The sequence below is a fragment of the Lithobates pipiens genome, unplaced genomic scaffold (assembly GCF_037356315.1).
Source record: "Lithobates pipiens isolate NorthernLeopardFrog02 unplaced genomic scaffold, aLitPip1_a1.2 Scaffold_8, whole genome shotgun sequence".
Classification (NCBI taxonomy): domain Eukaryota; kingdom Metazoa; phylum Chordata; class Amphibia; order Anura; family Ranidae; genus Lithobates; species Lithobates pipiens.
Genome location: NW_027507903.1, coordinates 595,795,658 through 595,819,961, shown reverse-complemented (window position 1 = coordinate 595,819,961; position 24,304 = coordinate 595,795,658). Strand labels below are relative to the sequence as shown.

General features: G+C 49.0%; 1 protein-coding gene across 1 annotated transcript in view; it reads left to right on the top strand.

Moving 5' to 3' along the window:
- The window catches only part of LOC143962293 (complement C3-like), a 298,490-nt gene that overhangs the window by 170,497 nt on the left and 103,689 nt on the right, over window positions 1–24,304 (top strand). The window contains 3 exon segments of the mRNA XM_077471596.1: window positions 2,732–2,798; window positions 4,942–5,028; window positions 6,915–7,118. Of these exon segments, the coding sequence (XP_077327722.1) occupies window positions 2,732–2,798; window positions 4,942–5,028; window positions 6,915–7,118 (358 nt within the window).

The window sequence follows — 24,304 nt, the reverse complement described above, 5'->3', positions numbered from 1 at the left end:
TGGGGACAAGGTGCTTTGGGGTGGGGGGCCGCGCGGCCCCCCCTTCCCCAAGGCACCCCCATGTTGAGGGCACGCAGCTTGGTACGGCTCGAAGGGGGGGGGGCGCTCGCTCGTTCCCCCCTTTCCTGGCCAGCCAGGTAGCGTGTTTGGACAAGGGTCTGATGTGGACCTGGGGGGGACCCCCATTCCGATTTTTTTCGGCGTTGGGGTTCCCCTTTAAGTCCATACCAGGTGGCGGGACCTGCGACGTCTCCTTCGCGGGCCCCGTCTACCTGGAGACGCGCTCGAAATGAGCGGACTTTCCTCCGCGTGTGTGGCCGAGTCCGTTCATTTCAATAGTAGGGCGGATAGTCCGGCGGACTTAGTACGCCGTATTAGTCCGCTGAAAAGGTGTCGTGTGTGGGCAAGTAGCCCGTTCGGAAAGTCCGACGGACAGTCTGGCGGGAAGTCCGCCAGACTAAGTCCGTCGGATAGTCGGCTACGTGTGTCAAAGTCAATAATAAAGAAGTCTCTTACTTTGACTAAATCAAGAAAAGAGCCATTCACAGCTGGATGTTCACTCAAGTTGGATAGTCCTTCTCTTACAAGGTCTAGCAACCAACAAGGTGCTTAAATCAGGAACAAGTCTCTGCCTCAGATGTTGTTGTAAAACATGTAGAAATAAGTCTCTGCCACAGACGTTGTTGTAGAACATGTAGGAAAGTAGAACTTGTCAAACACTTGTGTAATACCTGGATGTTTCAGCCAGTTTGGCGATACCCACGAGATTGGATTCATTTAGGTCCCTCAGCCTCACCAGGCGCTTGCTAAGAAGCAAACCCGTACGTGGCCTTCTTCTGAAGAGTCCTCCCCTGGATAGCTGCAAAGTTGCTGGGCCTCTCCACAACCGAAGATGGCACTGGACCACCCCAGAATACTTTCTTTAGTTTCCTTGCATCCGGCTAGCCAGCCCAGATACATAAAGTCTGGTGGATCCACACCCCAGGCCATAGCCTTCCTGGGGGCTGGTCAGGAGGACCAAGACCATTGAGTCTGAACACCCTTCTGGACTGGAACCCAGAACCACGTGACGTCCGCATCTTAAGTACCCTCTATCAGAAAGCACAGCAAGAGTGACACTCCCACTGGATGGGCTCCGAGAGAAAGTAACCTTAAAGCACCCAACCAGACTGTGGTTCCATGCCTGCCAGAAGGACAGTGACCCCGGTGGCCAGGCTGAACACCCTTTAGTCCAGTCAGACTGATGCTGAGGTCCGAATTTGGAATAATTATACCTAATTATACCGCTACATAAATAAACACACAGACACCAAACAAGAAAGCCATTTAGTAAAAAAATAAAAACTTTGTCCTTTGATGTAAATCCAATGCCAATTGTAGCATTCAGCAATATAGATCCATAGTCAATCACGATGAATGTTGCTCTGAGGGCACACCAACCTAGGCCATGAATCTCTCTTACCACCCCGCCAGAAAGGTAACCTCCCAATGTTGAGGGAATGTGGCCTGGTATGGCCCAGGAGAGAAGTGGAGCTCCCACTTCCCCCTTTTCTGGCCAGTCATGCTGCACGCCTGGATAAGATTAGGGTATGAATTTTTGGAGTACCACATTCCAATTATTTTTTTTTTGTTATAGATTTTTTCCTGGGCTCCCCCTCTGTATCCTCCATACCAGCCCCTTATCCACTGAATAAGGGTCTGATTTACATATTGAGGGGAACCCCACACCAGTTTATTTTCAATCTTAAAGGCACAGTAAACATTATTTACAAAACGCGTACTGTTCCATAAATTTTTTTTTATAAATCCAATTGTTGTGGGGTCCCCCACAAAATCATTACAAAGGATAATAAGGATCTCAAATAAATTTGGAGAGGGAAGGCAGGTATCTGATTTGATGCCAAGTTTCTGCAAGAGTTCAGGTGGCTTATGAGCCTTTAAATAGAGGATCCCAAATTATATGGGCAGGCTTTGAGCACGTGGTAGGTTAGGATGAGGAACCTGCTGGTTAGGGTAAGTACTTAGCACAGAAAATGGTTCCTGGTGGGTAGGGACAGAGTAAGGGACACTAAGGGACACTGTCTGGTGTCCCAAAGAACCTTGCAAGGATCTCTTTTTGTCGGCCAGTGCAGCATGGTTATACAAAATAACACCACCCTTCTAACAGAGGCAGTCCTCTGGTAACACTACCGTAAATCATACTACAGTGAGCTGTATTGATAGTGTACATCAGTATGCTGCAATGTTCTGCCATTATAAGTGCTTCAATTCTGAACTGTTACCATACAACTACTACAGTGCTAAGGCCCGAGTGTGTATGGTCCCTCTTGAGGCAGTACCTTGTCGAGGCACTGCATACAAACCCCCCTGCCACTACTCTGTTAAACGTGATCCACTGCAGATCACTTTTCACAAACAACCACAAGTGTAGATAAGCCCTTTACATGCCAATACGTACAAAAACGTTGGACAAAAAAGAACCTTTTAAAAATGTTTTCTTTCTCTGCTCAATTAAATCATGTAACACAAAATAATAATTAAATATTAATAAAGTAGTTGCTTTTCAATTTGAAGGCCCTATCTTTCAGAGGCCAGCACAGCCCCCCCCCAAAAAAAAGTCATATTTGTGTGCAAAGCTATGGATTTATGTTCTGGCGCCCCCATACTGTCTTTCTTTTCTGTTTTATTCTAAGGCAGCTATCACCTGCTTTTAAATATCCCTTTATTTCAGCCTGAAGGAGTTCGTAAAGTGCTTACCATACTATCTGAAGACCTGGAGCCAGAGCGCAAAGGCAGAAGTAAGTGCAAAAATGTGAACCCTGTGGCAACAGGAAAAAAAAAAACCTGAAAGTACAATTATCTCTGCAAATTTCAGGTCAGCTTTTTGTACGGCACCTTAAGCCCTTGTACACACGGTCGGACATTCGATTTAATCCGTCAAATTTTGTCCGACGGATTTTGTCCGAAACTGTTGCATACACATGGTCGGACAAAGTTGTCGGAAAATCCGATCGTTCAGAATGTGATGACGTTATTTTGTTACGACGGGACTACGTTCAGGCTAGTAGCCAATAGCTTTGGTGCAGGAATTTGATCTGAGCATGCGTGGCACTTTGTCCAATCGGAAATTCTCTACACATGATTGGACAAGGTCCGATCGGATCATGTTGTCGGAAAATTTTACCGACAAGTTGGAAAACTTGGTCCGTCGGATACTCCGACGGAAACAGTCCGATGAAGACCACACACAGTCGGATTATCTGACAAAACAGTCCGATCGGACACATTCCGTCAGGGATCTCCAACCGTGTTTACAAGGGCTAAGAGCCCCCAAAACTCCTAAGGTGAAAAAACTAGGTCATGGCTTCACCAGATCTGCCTTTTCCCAGCTCATTATGGACCCACTGTAATAGGCAGGGTAACTAACCAACAGGAGAAGGGCAGTTCTCTCAACACTGTGGTTTGATTAACAAGTCTTTCTATTGTGATGTTTTGGTGTTTCAAATCACCACCAAGCCAAATTTGCAAAAAAGGCAAACAAAAACTTCTTCTTTTCACCATGAAACAAACAAGAGTCCATCACTTTGGACACAAAAACAACCTTCGGCTCACCACCGGTATGAACTTGTCCCACAACAGGGTTTCAAAGACTCTGTCTGCTCCAGGGGTCCAGAAAAGTCACAAGAGCCTAGGCAGCGTCCTAGTAGCCAGACAATCCACAACCCTCCTTCCTGTCCTTTTCAGCCCTCTCTCACAAGCAGGTCCAAGATACCGATAGTCAGGGTTGGAAGCTCTTTCCCACTCAAGAACTTTCTGAGCTTCCAAATTCCAGGATCCCCCTTTGCTGAAATCCTTCACTCTGAATGGGTGAAAATTCTTGAGTACTCCACACTGCTTTTTGGCATGGCTGCTTAAAGGGAGCCTAACCCAAACAAAAGAGACACATACTTCCCATCCAGTACCCATCCCTGGCACACTGTACACTATATAATAGTGAAACTTAATAACCAAAACCTCTCCACTCATGGCAGCTTAAAGCCAAACTCAAGGCACAAAAAACAATCATTTAAAGGGTAAGTCCACCTTTTCACAAAAACGAATAGGTGAACTGATTCCAAGTATTCTGGTTAGACATAGCAACTGTGAAGCCCTGTGCTGCTGATGTAACAGACTGTAGACTGCAATACCCTGCCCTGGAGTGAGTATCCTCATAATACTCACAATAGCAAGCACGGATTGGTCAGTGTAACTGGATTTGATACTTGTTTAGACTGTCATACAGAAGCCTTTAGATGTACCTAAAAATGAATATTAAATATATAAATGGCACTTGCCACCAATACTTATTTTTCAAGCTTTGTAGGTAAGCATTTAAATCCCCGTAAGGAATTCAACAATAAACCAACCTAAGCATAATAGGTTAAAGAGGGTGCCAAAGAAAAAAATCCTTAGGAGTCCAAAGTCTTTATTGTTCAACTTGTTACAACAAGCAGGGCAAAACATATCCAATGTGTTTTGGGGGGTTTCCTCATTCTGTGGCCACCAAAATGCATTGCCTGTCTTTTGCCTTGTTTTTTTTTAAGCAGTTGAACAATAAAGACTTTGTACTCCTAAGGTTTTTTCATTTGCCATTCTCTTTGGCCTATTATATGTCTCAACTTAGGTGAATGTGCTCTGCTGGGGGAGTTCTCATCTTTTTGGTGAGCTGCCAAATACAGGCCAAGTGGGCTCAAGTAATGATGTTGACAAATGATCTAATGCTTTTATAAACATACACACAAAAATAATAGCAAAAAAATAATCTGTTTGGAATTGGTCTTTAGGAAGATCAGTTTGTTTTATAATAGATTAATGCAATGTTTGGACAGCAGCCTGCACCGTGAACCCTACATGGAGACGGTAAATGTACTATGCACTGAATTTTCCTCTTTGATCCTGTAGGTGGAGAGCAGGTAGTGAATGTGAAATCACTCAAGAATAAGAAGATTGCTCCACAGTCTACTGTTTCACTCCTCGTCAATGTAAAAGGTTATGTATCTCCCAAAAAATTTTTCTAGGTGGGGCTACTTTAAACACTTTGTGTCTGGAGCAATTGTTTTCATTTTTAACACACATTTTAAAATCAGCATGATTTGCTTGAAAATTGACAATACAACAATAATTGCAGCTCTTCGATCCTAGATAGTAATATGACATTCAGTATCAATATGCAAAATCACATATATAAATCTTTAATAATGAAGTCCATAAATTCCTTGTGATGATCCAAGAGTCCCGAAAATGAAAATCCATGCGCATCACCACAGCATAAGAAATATCACCATGTGAACTCCCATTCACCAAAGTTATGAAATGCACACTCACCACACGAAAGTGGCAGCTAAAAAAAGATCATGAGGGCTGCCATTGAAAACTTCCTTCTGAAAATGCTAGATGCCTGTCTATTCTTAACTTTAGTATGTGAAAGGCACAGTCCCAGAACAAAGATGCTGTATATGGGTGTCGAAAGGAGCGAGATCTAGCTATCACTATATTTGTTCTTGGCCAGCAACTCAAACAGCATTGAAGTTAGATCAGTATGCCACCCAGGGAACTAGCATTCTTAATAATGGTGGCTTCCATTAATCTCTCATGACAGTGTCCTTTTAATTGCTTATTTTATTCAATAGGAAAATCACACCAAAACATGCATTGTAAAAGTGCGTGAGGTTCACTGTAAAAAAAGATGCAGGAATTGCTTTTGCACACTTGTCCCCAGCCTATTCAAGTGAATGTATGCAACAAATGTGCAAAATAGTATGAAAAATCTGTGACGCGACACACAGGTGTGAATGCCACTTTAAGATTAAGTGTTAGGTTTAGGCAGGATTTTTTTCTCAGAAAATAGGTGCAGGTTCTCATATTACCCTCCTCATCCTTACTCCATGCCATCCACCCCCTTACCCCTGGGGAAGAGAAGGAAAGTGGTGCATGCAGCACGCTAGTACAAATGGTGGGTGTGGTCAGGGCTCAGAATTGCATATCACACAGGATATAAAGGTTCAAGAATGCGTAATGCACAGAGTACAGGTTTCAGGAGTGCATATAATGCAGGATGCAGGTTTTAGAAGTGCGCATCGCACAAGTTTCATGATGCATATCGCATGGGATGCAGGGTTCAGAAGTGCAAAATGCACAGAGCTGAGGGTACAGATTCAGGTTTTTGGAGTATGTAGTCTGCAGTTCCCAGGAGTGCATATTGCAGAGGGCTCAGGAGTGTTTATTCTGCAGTGTATATCACGCAGGGCTCAGAAAAGCACTAGTACGTATAGCACAGGGTGCAGCAGGGCACATCATGCAGGACTCAGGAGTGCATACTGCAAAGAGGACATGGCTCATGGATTTGTGTATCGCACAAAGGACATAAGTCTCAGGAATGGGTAACACAAGCCAATGTATAACCAAAAACTACCTTCCACCCTCTGTATCCCCAGGCATGACATTCTCCCCAAGCAGGCCCTCATTTCTCCTTTTTCCCTTCTTGCTTTGCCTCCTCTCTCAAGGTACCCTGGGAAATGTAGTTTGTGCTTTCCTGCTGCTCCTTCCCACAGGACTATGTTACAGTGTGGAGACTACATCTGCCATCAGTTCAAGTTCCTCCAAGCAAGTTTTCTGTCCCAAGAGGCATAGCAATCCATATCCTCTTCCTCTGTGTCCCCCGGGTGGAGGGCAGGGCTTAATCAGGCTGTTTATAGCCCAGTAGTAGTAGTGTTTTGCCAAAATTGGAACAGTTGGGAAATACATAATGAGATGCCAGCAAAGTCCTTCGGTAGTGGTGATGTGATTACACTGATCAACAGATCATACTGAATAGCTGTGACAAAAAAAAAAGAGAAAAAAATTTTTTGCCTAATGTTTTTTTCCTTTTATTTTAGGATCCCCAATTGCTGATTTCATAGAAAAATCCATTGATGGCAAGAATTTGAATAGTTTGATCAATCTACCAGCTGGCTGTGCGGAGCAAAATATGGCCGCATTGGCACCACTTGTCATTGCCACCCTGTTCCTGGACAAAACTAACCAGTGGGACAAAGTTGGATTTCAACGCAGGGCAGAAGCCATTAACCATATGCAGACAGGTAAACCAAGCTGGCCATCCTCTGGCAGATATAAAATCCAAATACATAATGTAATTATGATAAGGTACCAGATAAACCAAGGGTAGGCAGCCTTTTAGAGGTTGAGATCTACCTGGACAACATAGAGGAAATCAAAGAGCTCCTGGGAGAAAGGTGTCCTCTGCCTCCCTTCACATCACTGCCCCACCCACAGAGTAGTATTCTTTGCCCCCTTTCATATGAGTTCACATCACTACCCACAGTAGTGTCCTGTAACCCTTCCCACCCTCACTGTTGTGTCCTCGTTCCCTCAACCTCCCCACACAGTAGTGTTCTTTGCATCACCCACATTAGTGCCCCCTGCCCCCCCCCCCCCCAAGTAGTGTCCTCTGCCCCCTCCTCCTAGCACCGTAGTGTCCTGTACCCCCCAAAGCAGTGTCCTCTGCCCCCCTTTCACATCGTTCCCCCACTGTAGTGTACCCCCCCCCCCCCATAGCAGTGTCCTTTATGACTAAAGCATTCCAGGGCTGAAATGTGTCAATGTGTCTTGTTCATTGGATTCCCATTTATCCTGATGGGTCTTAATAAAGAAGATTTTATTAGCATGGTCTACCGTGTCACTGACCTTTTCGTCTGGTGAGAGACATATGGTTGATCAGTTTTGTTGTGGATTAGTGATATGCCGAAGCTGGAGCAAGCTTCGTCTTCAGATACTACCAATCAGCCAGAGAATTTGGCTGTGAGAGGGCTTGGGAGCACGCCATTCTTTACACTGCCTTGACCTTTTCAGAGTTTATTGGACATCCCACTCCAAAATAATGGATATTAATGTAGCACCCTCTACCAATAGGTAGGTGCTAGTAAGGTTTATTTTACTAGGTTAGCCAGCACAGGTAAATGTAGGCAGGTTTATGCTGCGCGGTAGACCTGTCTGTTTTGATCTGTGGGGCTGGGAGTGGTCAGAGTAGCTGTGGGTGTTACCACCTGCACTTCAGTTATGAGGCGCCTCCCCTGTTTCAGAGAGAAGGTTCTGGAAACTGGAGTGGCAGGCAGCTTGTGTGTGACCCCTGACCAATCCCCATTGAGATTGGCAGGGAGGGAGCCTCATATGTAAGCTGAGGTTATTCTCCACAGGGGACAGAGTCCGCTGAGTGGAGTGAGGTATGGCATGTTAGTGTCACGATCATCCTGGCATCCCGGTCACACACGGGAGAATTACCCGCAGAAGCCTGTTGTCGAGAACCCGTCGTTCCCCTTTGACGCGCGTTAAAGCGAACGGACGCACTCGCGTCAGCATGAACGAGCGCACGTGTGCACGCGGGGTCACGAACGGGCGCACGGCCACTCGCGGGGGCACGCTGACTCGTCGTGCGACTGTTTTGGCGCCCTTAAGGCTTCTTAAGGTCTCTGCTCCATTCCCTTCTTGCTGTCCAGTCTACAGCGTGTTCGGAGATTCTGCTATTCTGTTACCTGTACCCGTTGCCTAGATTCCTGTGACCCAGCTTGTTCTTGACCTCGACCCGTTGCTGCCTGCCTACGACTACTTGCTTGTCTGACCACATCTCTGCCTCATCCTCTTGTACTGTGTTGACCGCCTGCTGCCGACCCGGCCTGTACCCGACTCTGCTGTTCCTGCCAACCCGTTCGGATTTCCTGTGACTGCTTTCTCCGCTGACGATCGTCTGCTTGCCAGTAGTGATGGCCGAACGGTTCGCCCGGCGGTCGTTTCGCGGCGAATTTCCGACATTCGCGGTCCGCACGTTCGAACGCCTTTTTCCGTCGTTCGCCGCGGCGGACTTACGTGTTTAATGTATACAAGAACTTTAACCTTTGGTGACACGTTTATCATGTGATACAGGACAGCCAATTGAGACATGACAGCACATGGACACTTGTACATTCCCCCTAACCTATAAATACACCCGATCCGGTGGCCATTTTACATTCTTTCTTCTGTTAAGATAGGGACAGGTTCCTGTGTGGAGTAGGGAGAGATAAACCACTAGCTATTTGGTACACAAAAGTTCTTTTCAGGACTGGTATAGGTGTTAGGTGTTGATAGGTTTGCTGTGCTGCTGATTCTTGCAGCAGCCTGAGTGTCTTTTGTTAGTTTAGAGAAAGGGAAAGGACGGTGTATGCTACAGGGACAGCCAGATTAGTCTTTCATCATCATCATCATCATCATCATCATTAGCTGTTACTATCAAGGTCCACAAAAGAGCTGTTCCAGTAACCACTAATCGTTCTCTTTTTTTGCCAATTTGTATAGGGACAGGAAGGAAGCAGTGTTGTCAGGCAGTGAGGGTAATTTTAAAGACTTGCTGTTATTATTAGTTCCACAAAGGTTCTTTTCAGGACTGGTATCAGTGGTACAGTAATAGGCTTGTACATGTATAATATTCTTTCTTCCAAATATAGAAAGGATATTATACTTGACTGCTGCCCTTCTGCTGCAGTCTGCTAAACATTCACAACTCACTTGTTCCACAAAAGTTCTTATAAGGACTGGTAACTTGGTATAGGGTGCTACGGTACATAGGCTTGAGTGCGGTACAGTCTGCTGTTCTGTAAGGACCGCTATCGGTCCACAATAGATAGGGTTGACGTGCACCACTGCTGACCGCTGCCCTATACTGCAGCAGTCCTTCAGCGGTATAGGGACTGACGTACAGTCTGCTAATCACTAACACACAACCTGCTTGTTCCACAAAAGTTCTTATAAGGACTGGTAACTTGGTATAGGGTGCTACGGTACATAGGCTTGAGTGCGGTACAGTCTGCTGTTCTGTAAGGACCGCTATCGGTCCACAATAGATAGGGTTGACGTGCACCACTGCTGACCGCTGCCCTATACTGCAGCAGTCCTTCAGCGGTATAGGGACTGACGTACAGTCTGCTAAACACTAATACACAACCTGCTTGGTCCACAAAAGTTCTTATAAGGACTGGTAACTTGGTATAGGGTGCTACGGTACATAGGCTTGAGTGCGGTACAGTCTGCTGTTCTGTAAGGACCGCTATCGGTCCACAATAGATAGGGTTGACGTGCACCACTGCTGACCGCTGCCCTATACTGCAGCAGTCCTTCAGCGGTATAGGGACTGACGTACAGTCTGCTAAACACTAATACACAACCTGCTTGGTCCACAAAAGTTCTTATAAGGACTGGTAACTTGGTATAGGGTGCTACGGTACATAGGCTTGAGTGCGGTACAGTCTGCTGTTCTGTAAGGACCGCTATCGGTCCACAATAGATAGGGTTGACGTGCACCACTGCTGACCGCTCACCTATACTGCAGCAGTCCTTCAGCGGTATAGGGACTGACGTACAGTCTGCTAATCACTAACACACAACCTGCTTGTTCCACAAAAGTTCTTATAAGGACTGGTAACTTGGTATAGGGTGCTACGGTACATAGGCTTGAGTGCGGTACAGTCTGCTGTTCTGTAAGGACCGCTATCGGTCCACAATAGATAGGGTTGACGTGCACCACTGCTGACCGCTGCCCTATACTGCAGCAGTCCTTCAGCGGTATAGGGACTGACGTACAGTCTGCTAATCACTAACACACAACCTGCTTGTTCCACAAAAGTTCTTATAAGGACTGGTAACTTGGTATAGGGTGCTACGGTACATAGGCTTGAGTGCGGTACAGTCTGCTGTTCTGTAAGGACCGCTATCGGTCCACAATAGATAGGGTTGACGTGCACCACTGCTGACCGCTGCCCTATACTGCAGCAGTCCTTCAGCGGTATAGGGACTGACGTACAGTCTGCTAAACACTAATACACAACCTGCTTGGTCCACAAAAGTTCTTATAAGGACTGGTAACTTGGTATAGGGTGCTACGGTACATAGGCTTGAGTGCGGTACAGTCTGCTGTTCTGTAAGGACCGCTATCGGTCCACAATAGATAGGGTTGACGTGCACCACTGCTGACCGCTCACCTATACTGCAGCAGTCCTTCAGCGGTATAGGGACTGACGTACAGTCTGCTAATCACTAACACACAACCTGCTTGTTCCACAAAAGTTCTTATAAGGACTGGTAACTTGGTATAGGGTGCTACGGTACATAGGCTTGAGTGCGGTACAGTCTGCTGTTCTGTAAGGACCGCTATCGGTCCACAATAGATAGGGTTGACGTGCACCACTGCTGACCGCTGCCCTATACTGCAGCAGTCCTTCAGCGGTATAGGGACTGACGTACAGTCTGCTAATCACTAACACACAACCTGCTTGTTCCACAAAAGTTCTTATAAGGACTGGTAACTTGGTATAGGGTGCTACGGTACATAGGCTTGAGTGCGGTACAGTCTGCTGTTCTGTAAGGACCGCTATCGGTCCACAATAGATAGGGTTGACGTGCACCACTGCTGACCGCTGCCCTATACTGCAGCAGTCCTTCAGCGGTATAGGGACTGACGTACAGTCTGCTAAACACTAATACACAACCTGCTTGGTCCACAAAAGTTCTTATAAGGACTGGTAACTTGGTATAGGGTGCTACGGTACATAGGCTTGAGTGCGGTACAGTCTGCTGTTCTGTAAGGACCGCTATCGGTCCACAATAGATAGGGTTGACGTGCACCACTGCTGACCGCTGCCCTATACTGCAGCAGTCCTTCAGCGGTATAGGGACTGACGTACAGTCTGCTAATCACTAACACACAACCTGCTTGTTCCACAAAAGTTCTTATAAGGACTGGTAACTTGGTATAGGGTGCTACGGTACATAGGCTTGAGTGCGGTACAGTCTGCTGTTCTGTAAGGACCGCTATCGGTCCACAATAGATAGGGTTGACGTGCACCACTGCTGACCGCTGCCCTATACTGCAGCAGTCCTTCAGCGGTATAGGGACTGACGTACAGTCTGCTAATCACTAACACACAACCTGCTTGTTCCACAAAAGTTCTTATAAGGACTGGTAACTTGGTATAGGGTGCTACGGTACATAGGCTTGAGTGCGGTACAGTCTGCTGTTCTGTAAGGACCGCTATCGGTCCACAATAGATAGGGTTGACGTGCACCACTGCTGACCGCTGCCCTATACTGCAGCAGTCCTTCAGCGGTATAGGGACTGACGTACAGTCTGCTAAACACTAATACACAACCTGCTTGGTCCACAAAAGTTCTTATAAGGACTGGTAACTTGGTATAGGGTGCTACGGTACATAGGCTTGAGTGCGGTACAGTCTGCTGTTCTGTAAGGACCGCTATCGGTCCACAATAGATAGGGTTGACGTGCACCACTGCTGACCGCTGCCCTATACTGCAGCAGTCCTTCAGCGGTATAGGGACTGACGTACAGTCTGCTAAACACTAATACACAACCTGCTTGGTCCACAAAAGTTCTTATAAGGACTGGTAACTTGGTATAGGGTGCTACGGTACATAGGCTTGAGTGCGGTACAGTCTGCTGTTCTGTAAGGACCGCTATCGGTCCACAATAGATAGGGTTGACGTGCACCACTGCTGACCGCTCACCTATACTGCAGCAGTCCTTCAGCGGTATAGGGACTGACGTACAGTCTGCTAATCACTAACACACAACCTGCTTGTTCCACAAAAGTTCTTATAAGGACTGGTAACTTGGTATAGGGTGCTACGGTACATAGGCTTGAGTGCGGTACAGTCTGCTGTTCTGTAAGGACCGCTATCGGTCCACAATAGATAGGGTTGACGTGCACCACTGCTGACCGCTGCCCTATACTGCAGCAGTCCTTCAGCGGTATAGGGACTGACGTACAGTCTGCTAATCACTAACACACAACCTGCTTGTTCCACAAAAGTTCTTATAAGGACTGGTAACTTGGTATAGGGTGCTACGGTACATAGGCTTGAGTGCGGTACAGTCTGCTGTTCTGTAAGGACCGCTATCGGTCCACAATAGATAGGGTTGACGTGCACCACTGCTGACCGCTGCCCTATACTGCAGCAGTCCTTCAGCGGTATAGGGACTGACGTACAGTCTGCTAAACACTAATACACAACCTGCTTGGTCCACAAAAGTTCTTATAAGGACTGGTAACTTGGTATAGGGTGCTACGGTACATAGGCTTGAGTGCGGTACAGTCTGCTGTTCTGTAAGGACCGCTATCGGTCCACAATAGATAGGGTTGACGTGCACCACTGCTGACCGCTCACCTATACTGCAGCAGTCCTTCAGCGGTATAGGGACTAAGAGTTTTGTCACAGGGTCATTTAAAAAATGACATGCAGAGGAAGAGGCAGGCCCTTCCGCAGGGGTGGTAGGGGTAGGGCAGGAGCAACAGGCTTGAGCCAAAGTGGGAAGTTGCAGAAGGTGCGTTCAATTACTTTAAAGGATGCACCAGACTTGGTTGAGTGGCTCGCTCAGCCTTACTCTTCTGCACCCTCCTCATCCTCTCGATCTGCACCCTCTTCTTCACTCTCTGCTATGTGCACCCCCAAAGACACTACCACCAACAACACGACCACCACCACCACCACCACATACCTTCCGCTTGAGTCACTGGAATTATTTTCCGATCCATATCAAGAGGACATTTCTGATGCGCAGCCACTCTTGGTATTGGATCAGGAAGAGGAGGTAGCAACAAGCGCTACTCAGCAGTCTGACGCCAGTACCCAGATCAGCCCAAGGAGGAGGTTGGTCCCCGGTGTTGCTGCCTACTCTACTTATAGCGGTGGGGAAGGTGACGTTGATGATGACGTGTCTAGTGATGTCACGTGGGTGCCCACAAGAGAGGAAGAGGAGGGGAGTTCAGAGGGAGATATGGACCAGCAGATAGGGAGGAGAAGCAGCAATGACTTACATTGCACAGCAGGGACAAAGCAGACTGCAAATGTATCAGGAGCGAGTCATCGACCATGTACGGTCACATCTGGCGCTCCCAGGACACCGGCACATGGCTCCGCAGTGTGGGCTTTTTTTAACGTGTCCGCTGCTGACAATAGCGTTGCCATCTGCAATCTTTGCAGTCAACGCGTTAGTCGCGGTAAGCCCAATACTCACCTAGGGACGACCGCCTTAAGAAGGCACATGAGCAGCCATCACCGAGCCCAGTGGGAGCAACGGAACACACAAAGCCACACTGCAGGCTCTCACCGTCCAGCCTCGTCTTCTACTTCTCCTTCTCCTCTCTCCTCACAATTGTCCTCCACTCCACCTTCCATCACGCCAAGCTCACATTTTTCTGCAAAAAGGCAGGCTTCCGTGGGCCTAATGTTTGAGCGTAAAAAAATGATGACGCCGGATAACCCTCTTGCCCAACGGTTGGCGGCTGGCTTGTCAGAACTCATAGCCCGCCAACTACTGCCATATAAACTGGTGGACTCGGAGGCCTTTCGCAAATTTGTGGCCATTGGAACACCACAATGGAAGGTCCCAGGAAGGAAGTATTTCTCAGAGAAGGGCATCCCAGAGCTATATGGCCATGTTCAGCGGCAAGTGAATGTATCTCTGGCACACAGTGTCGGTGCCAAGATACATCTGACCACAGACACGTGGTCTAGCAAACACGGGCAGGGAAGGTATATCAGTTTTACTGCCCACTGGGTGAACCTTCTGACGGCCGTCAAGCATGTAACCCGTGGCACCCGTGTAGATTTGGTTTTACCGCCACGGATTGCATGCAGGCCTGACTCTTCTTCTCCTCCTCCTACTCCATCCTCCTCCCTCTCCTCCTCAGCTGCCTCCTCCTTTTCCGCTGCTAGCGTCTCTTCCACTGCACCGCCCAAGCTCCCCAGAACCTATTCCACATGCCAGGTGAGACGTTGCCATGCCGTGCTGCGTCTGTTGTGCCTGGAAGCAAAGAGCCACACTGGCCCGGCACTCCTTTCAGCTTTGCGTTCACAGGCAGATGAGTGGCTAACACCGCTCAATTTGACAGTTGGTAAAGTGGTGTGTGACAACGGTGCCAATCTGCTTAGCGCATTGAAACAGGGCAAAATCACGCACGTGCCGTGCATGGCACACGTCTTAAACTTGGTCGTGCAGCGATTCCTTGTCAAATACCCTGGGGTCCAGGACATCTTGCGGCAGGCAAGGAAAATCTCGGCCCATTTCAGAAGATCTTACACGGCCATGGCTCGCCTTGCTGACATTCAGCGGCGACACCATCTGCCGGTCAGACGTCTTATTTGCGATTGCCCGACGCGATGGAACTCAACCTTCTATATGCTTGATAGGCTGCTCCAGCAGAAACGTGCAGTTAACGTCTACCTGTATGAACTCTGCGAAAGAAACGGTTCTGGGGAGCTGGGTTTTTTTTCACCGCGCCAGTGGCTGCTCATGCGCGACACATGCAGACTTCTGCGGCCATTTGAGGAGATCACCAAACTGGTCAGTCGCAGCCATGGCGCCATCAGTGACATGGTACCTTATGCCTTCTTTCTGGAGCGTGCATTGCGTCGTGTCATTGATCAGGCTGTGGAGGAGCAGGAGCGGGAAGATGAGGAAGTCGCAATGCTGGATGAATTCCCAGGGGGGGCTACTCTATCTGAGACAAGTCAACAACAGGAGTCTGATGAGGAGTCAGAGGAGGATGGTGCCGGGGCGGATGAGCAGGAGCAAGAAGAGCATGCTTTAAACCTTTCTGGGATCCCTGTTGTGCGAGGATGGGGAGAGGAGAATGAAGAGGACGACATTATCCTGGATGATGAGCAGGAGCCAGGCCACCACACCGCTTCCACTTTAGTGCAAATGGGGGCCTTCATGCTCCAGTGTTTTAATAGGGACCCCCGTATAAAAAGCATGAGGGTCAAGGACCAGTACTGGGTGGCAACGTACTTAGACCCCCGGTACAAACACAAAATGGCGGAAATGTTACCGCCGTCGCAGAGGGCTGTCAGAATGCAGCACTTCCAGGCCTTGCTTCGAGAAATGCTGCATTCTGCTTTTGCGTGCGCTGGCAGAGGAGCAATTCCCACTCCCAGAGAAGGATTTGCGGGTACCAATCCAACAGCGCCTGCAAGAAGAGGCCGGTTTGAAGATGTGTTGGTGACTTCGGATATGAGGTCATTCTTTCAGCCGACCCATCGACAGGTGTCATCCGGATCCAGCATCAGGGAACGCCTAGACCGTCAGGTGTCCGACTACATTGGGTTAACGGCCGATGTGGACGCTCTGAGGAGTGATGAACCCCTAGACTACTGGGTGGGCAGGCTTGACCTCTGGCCAGAGCTTGCCCAATTTGCAATCGAACTGTTGGCTTGCCCCTCATCCAGTGTCCTGTCCGAAAGGACGTTCAGCGCAGCAGGGGGGATTGTGACCGATAAGCGTACTCGCCTAGCTCACCACAGTGTTAACTACCTCACATTTCTAAAAATGAATGAGGCATGGATCTCGGAGGAATTCAACACATGTGATCAGTAGACCATGTATATGTCTATAAACAATTTTTGGAATCAAGCACACAGACCTTCTTAATTCATTTGGCTCACTTCCCTGACCCAAAAAAGCACACCGTACTATATGCCCCTACCCTCCTCTTTGAAGAGGTTGAGCGGTGTCATATTTCTACTGGGGCTGCTTATTATGAGGGGTTCCCACCATCCCTGTGCTGTGCTGACTTCCTCCTGGGTGTTCTTATTATGAGGGGCTCCCACCATCCCTGTGCTGTGCTGACTTCCTCCTGGGGGTTCTTATTATGAGGGGATCACACCATCCCTGTGCTGTGCTGACTTCCTCCTGGGGCTGCTTACGGTGCTGCTGTCAGCGCTGTATGTCACGGAGCTGCTGTCAGCGCTGTATGTCACGGAGCTGCTGTCAGCGCTGTATGTCACGGAGCTGCTGTCAGCGCTGTATGTCACGGAGCTGCTGTCAGCGCTGTATGTCACGGAGCTGCTGTCAGCGCTGTATGTCACGGAGCTGCTGTCAGCGCTGTATGTCACGGAGCTGCTGTCAGCGCTGTATGTCACGGAGCTGCTGTCAGCGCTGTATGTCACGGTGCTGCTGTCAGCGCTGTATGTCACGGAGCTGCTGTCAGCGCTGTATGTCACGGAGCTGCTGTCAGCGCTGTATGTCACGGAGCTGCTGTCAGCGCTGTATGTCACGGAGCTGCTGTCAGCGCTGTATGTCACGGAGCTGCTGTCAGCGCTGTATGTCACGGTGCTGCTGTCAGCGCTGTATGTCACGGAGCTGCTGTCAGCGCTGTATGTCACGGAGCTGCTGTCAGCGCTGTATGTCACGGAGCTGCTGTCAGCGCTGTATGTCACGGAGCTGCTGTCAGCGCTGTATGTCACGGAGCTGCTGTCAGCGCTGTATGTCACGGTGCTGATGTCAGTGCTCTGTATTACGGTGCTGCTGTCAGTGCTCTGTATCTCCTGCACCCTCTTGTTTGCCTACCCTGGTCCCTGACCTTCCCTCTCCTCCATTGCCTTCATTAGCTCCATAGTCCTGAATTGTCAGAACAATTTCCCAAATAAAAAAAAAATGCTTGTAGTTATCGATCCCAAATTCACCTCATACATGTATTATGCTATTGTCCAGGTGGTGGGACTACGTGCTACCCCCTAATAATTACCCCGTGGCCGCAAATTCAACCTAAAGGTTTGCGAAATTCGCCTCCCATTGAAGTCAATGGAGCCCGCGGCGAACGGTCGTTTTCGCGAACGTTTGTGTCCGTTCGCGTTTCGCGTTCGCGAAACGTCCCGTCGGAAGTTCGTCCATCACTACTTGCCAGTCTACCCACTTGTGCCTGCCTACACCAGCCGATTGTCATCAGCCCTATCTGCTTGCTATCGGTGTGCTGCTGACTATCCGGACCTGCCTCTACCTGCCAGGCACTTGTGCCCTCTGAACTTTTGAATCCCTGTTACCAGCTCCAGGGGTTCTTTAGCCAGGGGATACGAGGGGCCGCTCCCTGCATTCCAGGCTCGCCTACTAGGTATGTGACAGTTAGTCAGTCACAGGAGGCCATCCCCATCTGGGGGGGGGGGGGGTGCGCCAATCGCAGGAGAGGCCCGGGGAGAGCTGTGAGGGAACATTGCCTCTACACAGTCATTGGCAATGTTTCTGCCACCACGCGGTCGTATGGCAGGGAACTCCTGGAGCAGAAGGGAAGGTGAAACTGGCGGTATGCATGGTTCAGTCAAAGTTCCTCATCAAGGACTCAGGGCTGTTGGAAGTTTGGTGAGTGTTACCACAGTGGGGCTAGAGGTGCCAAGTGCTGGAGTCCCGAGGAGTCTGTGAGGGAACTCTGCTAGTACACGGTCACTAGTAGAGTCTTCATCAATACACACGGTGGATCAGAAAAGAGACTGTGGGTAATTGTGTCAAGTCCATGTAGCCTGTGGGCCAATGATTTCCCAAACTATTTAGTTACCGCACATATTATGTAACTGATTCATACTAGGAAAAACGTTAAATTAGCCCCCCCCACCCCGATACATTAGCATATGTGTGAACATTTTCTGTGTGTGTGTATATAATGTCACTCACATGCAACCTATGCCACACATATACACCTCAGTGATGTGAGTTGTATATGTGTAATGCCGTGTACACACGACTGGGCTTTTTGACAGCAAAGGTCCGATGGAACGAGTCCGTCGGAACAATTCAATCTTGTGTGGGCTCTATCGGACCTTTGCTTGCCAAAAATCCAGTATACTTTAGAAATAGAACGTTTTAAATTTATCCACCGGAACTCCGCCGGACCGAGAAATCCGTTCGTGTGTATGCTAGTCCAATGGACAAAAAACGACGCTAGGACAGCTATTGGCTACTGGCTATGAACTTCCTTATTCTAGTCTGGTTGTACGTCATCACGTTCAAATCCATTGGACTTTGGTGTGATTGTGTGTGGTCAAGTCCGTTCATTCGGAAAGTCCATCGAAACTCCGTTGTAAAGACCGTCGGACCTAGTCCCTCGAAGTCCGGTCGTGTGTACGCTGCATTAAAGTGGTTGTAAACCCTCAGATATATCTTTAACTTGTCAGATAATACTTTTCTCAGGCAGCTGATCGCTGGCTGAGAAGGTGCACTTACTTGTTTATTTTTCATAAAAATCGCCGTTTTATAGTCCATGACGTCATGCGCGATTGTGCAGTATGGACTTTCAAACACAGCATGTATCCTATGCAGTGTGTGTTTTTCCTGCTTGTCAGAATTGGAATGTACATGAGATTCTCCTCAGAACGGCACAGAGGAGAAGTCTCGCGATGTAGATATCAGCCTGCTCTTCCTGATACTCCCCCTTGTGATCGAGGCTTGGTTACGACGATACGGCGCAAGTGCGGTATCTCGTGAGGGAGTCAAACTAAGGACAGAAATGACGTCCGCAAAGGAGTCTAAAATCAGCAGTAAAAATGGCGCGGGCGATACCCGGAAGACAGTGCTATATAAAACTTCTCAAAAAAAGTAATTCTAACGCTTGTTTTTGGAAGATTTATAGATATTATGAATGCTGATATTAATTATTATACAAACATTTGAAAATTTGAATTTTTTTGGTGGGGTTTACTTCCTCTTTAAGAAACACTACAGGAGATGGTCAGAGACTGAGGACATGGTACAAGAGATGATCAGAGACTGTAGACATGGTACAGGAGATGATCAGAGACTGCAGACATGGTACAGGAGATTAGTGATGGACGAACTTCCGACGGGACGTTTCGCGAACGCGGACCGTGAACGCGGCCGATAGTTTGCGAACTGGAACGTTCGCGGCGGGCCCCATTGACTTCAATGGGAGACGAACTTCGCAAACCTATAGGTCAAATTTGCAGCCACAAAATAGTTATTAGCTGTGCAAACATAGTCCCACCACATGGCCAATGACATAACACATGTATGAGGTGAATCTGGGATCGACAACTACAAGCATTCTTTTTTTATATGGGAAATTGTTCTGACAATTCAGGACTGTGGAGCACATGAAGGCAATGGAGGAGAGGGAAGGTCAGGGACCAGGGTAGGCAAAGAAGAGGGTGCAGGAGATGATCACCAGCAGCGTGACATACAGCAATGACACCTGCACCGTGATAGAGTCATCTGACAGCAGCACCGTGATACAGAGCACTGACATAAGCAGCGTGACATACAGCAATGACACCTGCACCGTGATAGAGTCATCTGACAACAGCACCGTGATACAGAGCACTGACATCAGCAGCGTGACATACAGCAATGACACCAGCACCGTGATATACAGCACTGACAGCAGCACCGTGATAGAGAGCACTGACATCAGCAGCGTGACATACAGCAATGACACCAGCACCGTGATATACAGCACTGACAGCAGCACCGTGATAGAGAGCACTGACATCAGCAACGTGTTATACAGCAATGACACCAGCACCGTGATATACAGCACTGACAGCAGCACCGTGATAGAGAGCACTGACATCAGCAGCGTGACATACAGCAATGACACCAGCACCGTGATATACAGCACTGACAGTAGCACCGTGACAGAGAGCACTGACATCAGCACCGTGATATACAGCACTGACACCTGCACCGTAAGCAGCCCCAGGAGGAAGTCAGCATAGCACAGGGATGGTGTGAGCCCCTCATAATAAGCAGCCCCAGGAGTAAATCAGCACAGCACAGCACAGGGATGGTGTGAGCCCCTCATAATAAGCAGCCCCAGGAGTAAGTCAGCACAGCACAGGGATGGTGTGAGCCCCTCATAATAAGCAGACCCAGGAGTAAATCAGCATAGCACAGAGATGGTGTGAGCCCCTCATAATAAGCATCCCCAGGAGTAAATCAGCACAGCACAGGGATGGTGTGAGCCCCTCATAATAAACAGCCCCAGGAGTAAATCAGCATAGCACAGAGATGGTGTGAGCCCCTCATAATAAGCAGCCCCAGGAGTAAATCAGCACAGCACAGGGATGGTGTGAGCCCCTCATAATAAGCAGCCCCAGGAGTAAGTCAGCACAGCACAGGGATGGTGTGAGCCCCTCATAATAAGCAGCCCCAGGAGTAAATCAGCATAGCACAGAGATGGTGTGAGCCCCTCATAATAAGCAGCCCCAGGAGTAAATCAGCACAGCACAGGGATGGTGTGAGCCCCTCATAATAAGCAGCCCCAGGAGTAAGTCAGCACAGCACAGGGATGGTGTGAGCCCCTCATAATAAGCAGCCCCAGGAGGATGTCAGCACAGCACAGGGATGGTGTGAGCCCCTCATAATAAGCAGCCCCAGGAGTAAATCAGCACAGCACAGGGATGGTGTGAGCCCCTCATAATAAGCAGCCTTAGGAGTAAGTCAGCACAGCACAGGGATGGTGTGAGCCCCTCATAATAAGCAGCCCCAGGAGGATGTCAGCACAGCACAGGGATGGTGTGAGCCCCTCATAATAAGCAGCCCCAGGAGTAAATCAGCATAGCACAGGGATGGTGTGAGCCCCTCATAATAAGCAGCCCCAGGAGTAAGTCAGCACAGCACAGGGATGGTGTGAGCCCCTCATAATAAGCAGCCCCAGGAGGATGTCAGCACAGCACAGGGATGGTGTGAGCCCCTCATAATAAGCAGCCCCAGGAGTAAATCAGCACAGCACAGGGATGGTGTGAGCCCCTCATAATAAGCAGCCTTAGGAGTAAGTCAGCACAGCACAGGGATGGTGTGAGCTCCTCATAATAAGCAGCCTTAGGAGTAAGTCAGCACAGCACAGGGATGGTGTGAGCCCCTCATAATAAGTAGCCCCAGGAGGATGTCAGCACAGCACAGGGATGGTGTGAGCCCCTCATAATAAGCAGCCCCCTGAGTAAATCAGCACAGCACAGGGATGGTGTGAGCCCCTCATAATAAGCAGCCCCAGGAGTAAGTCAGCACAGCACAGGGATGGTGTGAGCCCCTCATAATAAGCAGCCCCAGGAGGATGTCAGCACAGCACAGGGATGGTGTGAGCCCCTCATAATAAGCAGCCCCAGGAGTAAATCAGCACAGCACAGGGATGGTGTGAGCCCCTCATAATAAGCAGCACCAGTAGAAATATGACACCGCTCAACCTCTTCAAAGAGGAGGGTAGGGGCATATAGTACGGTGTGCTTTTTTTGGACAAGGAAGTGAGCCAAATGAAGAAAGAAGGTCTGTGTGCTTGATTAAAAAAATTGTTTATAGACATATACATGGTCTACTGGTCACATGTGTTGAATTCCTGCGAGATCCATGCCTCATTCATTTTTAGAAATGTGAGGTAGTTAACACTGTCGTGAGCTAGGCGAGTACGCTTATCGGTCACGATCCCCCCTGCTGCGCTGAGCGTCCTTTCGGAGAGGATACTGGATGAGGGGCAAGCCAACAGTTCGATTGCAATTTGGGCAAGCTCTGGCCAGAGGTCAAGCCTGCCCACCCAGTAGTCCAGGGGTTCATCACTCCTCAGAGCGTCCACATCGGCCGTTAACCCAATGTAGTCGGACACCTGACGGTCTAGGCGTTCCCTGATGCTGGATCCGGATGACACCTGTCGATGGGTCGGCTGAAAGAATGACCTCATATCCGAAGTCACCAACACATCTTCAAACCGGCCTCTTCTTGCAGGCGCTGTTGGATTGGTACCCGCAACTCCTTCTCTGGGAGTGGGAATTGCTCCTCTGCCAGCGCACGTAAAAGCAGAATGCAGCATTTCTCGAAGCAAGGCTTGGAAGTGCTGCATTCTGACAGCCCTCTGCGACGGCGGTAACATTTCCGCCATTTTGTGTTTGTACCGGGGGTCTAAGTACGTTGCCACCCAGTACTGGTCCTTGACCCTTATGCTTTTTATACGGGGGTCCCTATTAAAACCCTGGAGCATGAAGGCCCCCATTTGCACTAAAGTGGAAGCGGTGTGGTGGCCTGGCTCCTGCTCATCATCCAGGATAATGTCGTCCTCTTCATTCTCCTCTCCCCATCCACGCACAACAGGCATCCCAGAAAGGTTTAAAGCATGCTCTTCTTGCTCCTCCTCATCCACCCCGGCACCATCCTCCTCTGACTCCTCTTCAGACTCCTGTTGTTGACTTGTCTCAGATAGAGTAGCCCCCTCTGGGAATTCATCGAGCATTGCGACTTCCTCATCTTCCCGCTCCTGCTCCTCCACAGCTTGATCAATGACACGACGCAATGCACGCTCCATAAAGAAGGCATAAGGTACCATGTCACTGATGGCGCCATGGCTGTGACTGACCAGTTTGGTGATCTCTTCAAATGGCCGCAGAAGTCTGCATGCGTCGCGCATGAGCAGCCACTGGCGCGGTGAAAAAAAAAACAGCTCCCCAGAACCGTTTCTGCCGCAGAGTTCATACAGGTAGACATTAACTGCACGTTTCTGCTGGAGCAGCCTATCAAGCATATAGAAGGTTGAGTTCCATCGCGTCGGGCAATCGCAAATAAGACGTCTGACCGGCAGATTGTGTAGCCGCTGAATGTCAGCAAGGCGAGCCATGGCCGTGTAAGATCTTCTGAAATGGGCCGAGATTTTCCTTGCCTGCCGCAAGATGTCCTGGACCCCAGGGTATTTGACAAGGAATCGCTGCACGACCAAGTTTAAGACGTGTGCCATGCATGGCACGTGCGTGATTTTGCCCTGTTTCAATGCGCTAAGCAGATTGGCACCGTTGTCACACACCACTTTACCAACTGTCAAATTGAGCGGTGTTAGCCACTGATCTGCCTGTGAACGCAAAGCTGAAAGGAGTGCCGGGCCAGTGTGGCTCTTGGCTTCCAGGCACAACAGACGCAGCACGGCATGGCAACGTCTCACCTGGCATGTGGAATAGGTTCTGGGGAGCTTGGGCGGTGCAGCGGAAGAGGCGCTAGCAGCGGAAAAGGAGGAGTCAGCTGAGGAGGAGAGGGAGGAGGATGGAGTAGGAGGAGGAGGAGAAGAAGAGTCAGGCCTGCATGCAATCCGAGGCGGTAAAACCAAATCTACACGGGTGCCACGGGTTACATGCTTGACGGCCGGCCCAGTGGGCAGTAAAAGTGATATACCTTCCCTGCCCGTGTTTGCTAGACCACGTGTCTGTGGTCAGATGTATCTTGGCACCGACACTGTGTGCCAGAGATACATTCACTTGCCGCTGAACATGGCCATATAGCTCTGGGATGCCTTTCTCTGAGAAATACTTCCTTCCTGGGACCTTCCATTGTGGTGTTCCAATGGCCACAAATTTGCGAAAGGCCTCCGAGTCCACCAGTTTATATGGCAGTAGTTGGCGGGCTATAAGTTCTGACAAGCCAGCCGTCAACTGTTGGGCAAGAGGGTTATCCGGCGTCATCATTTTTGTA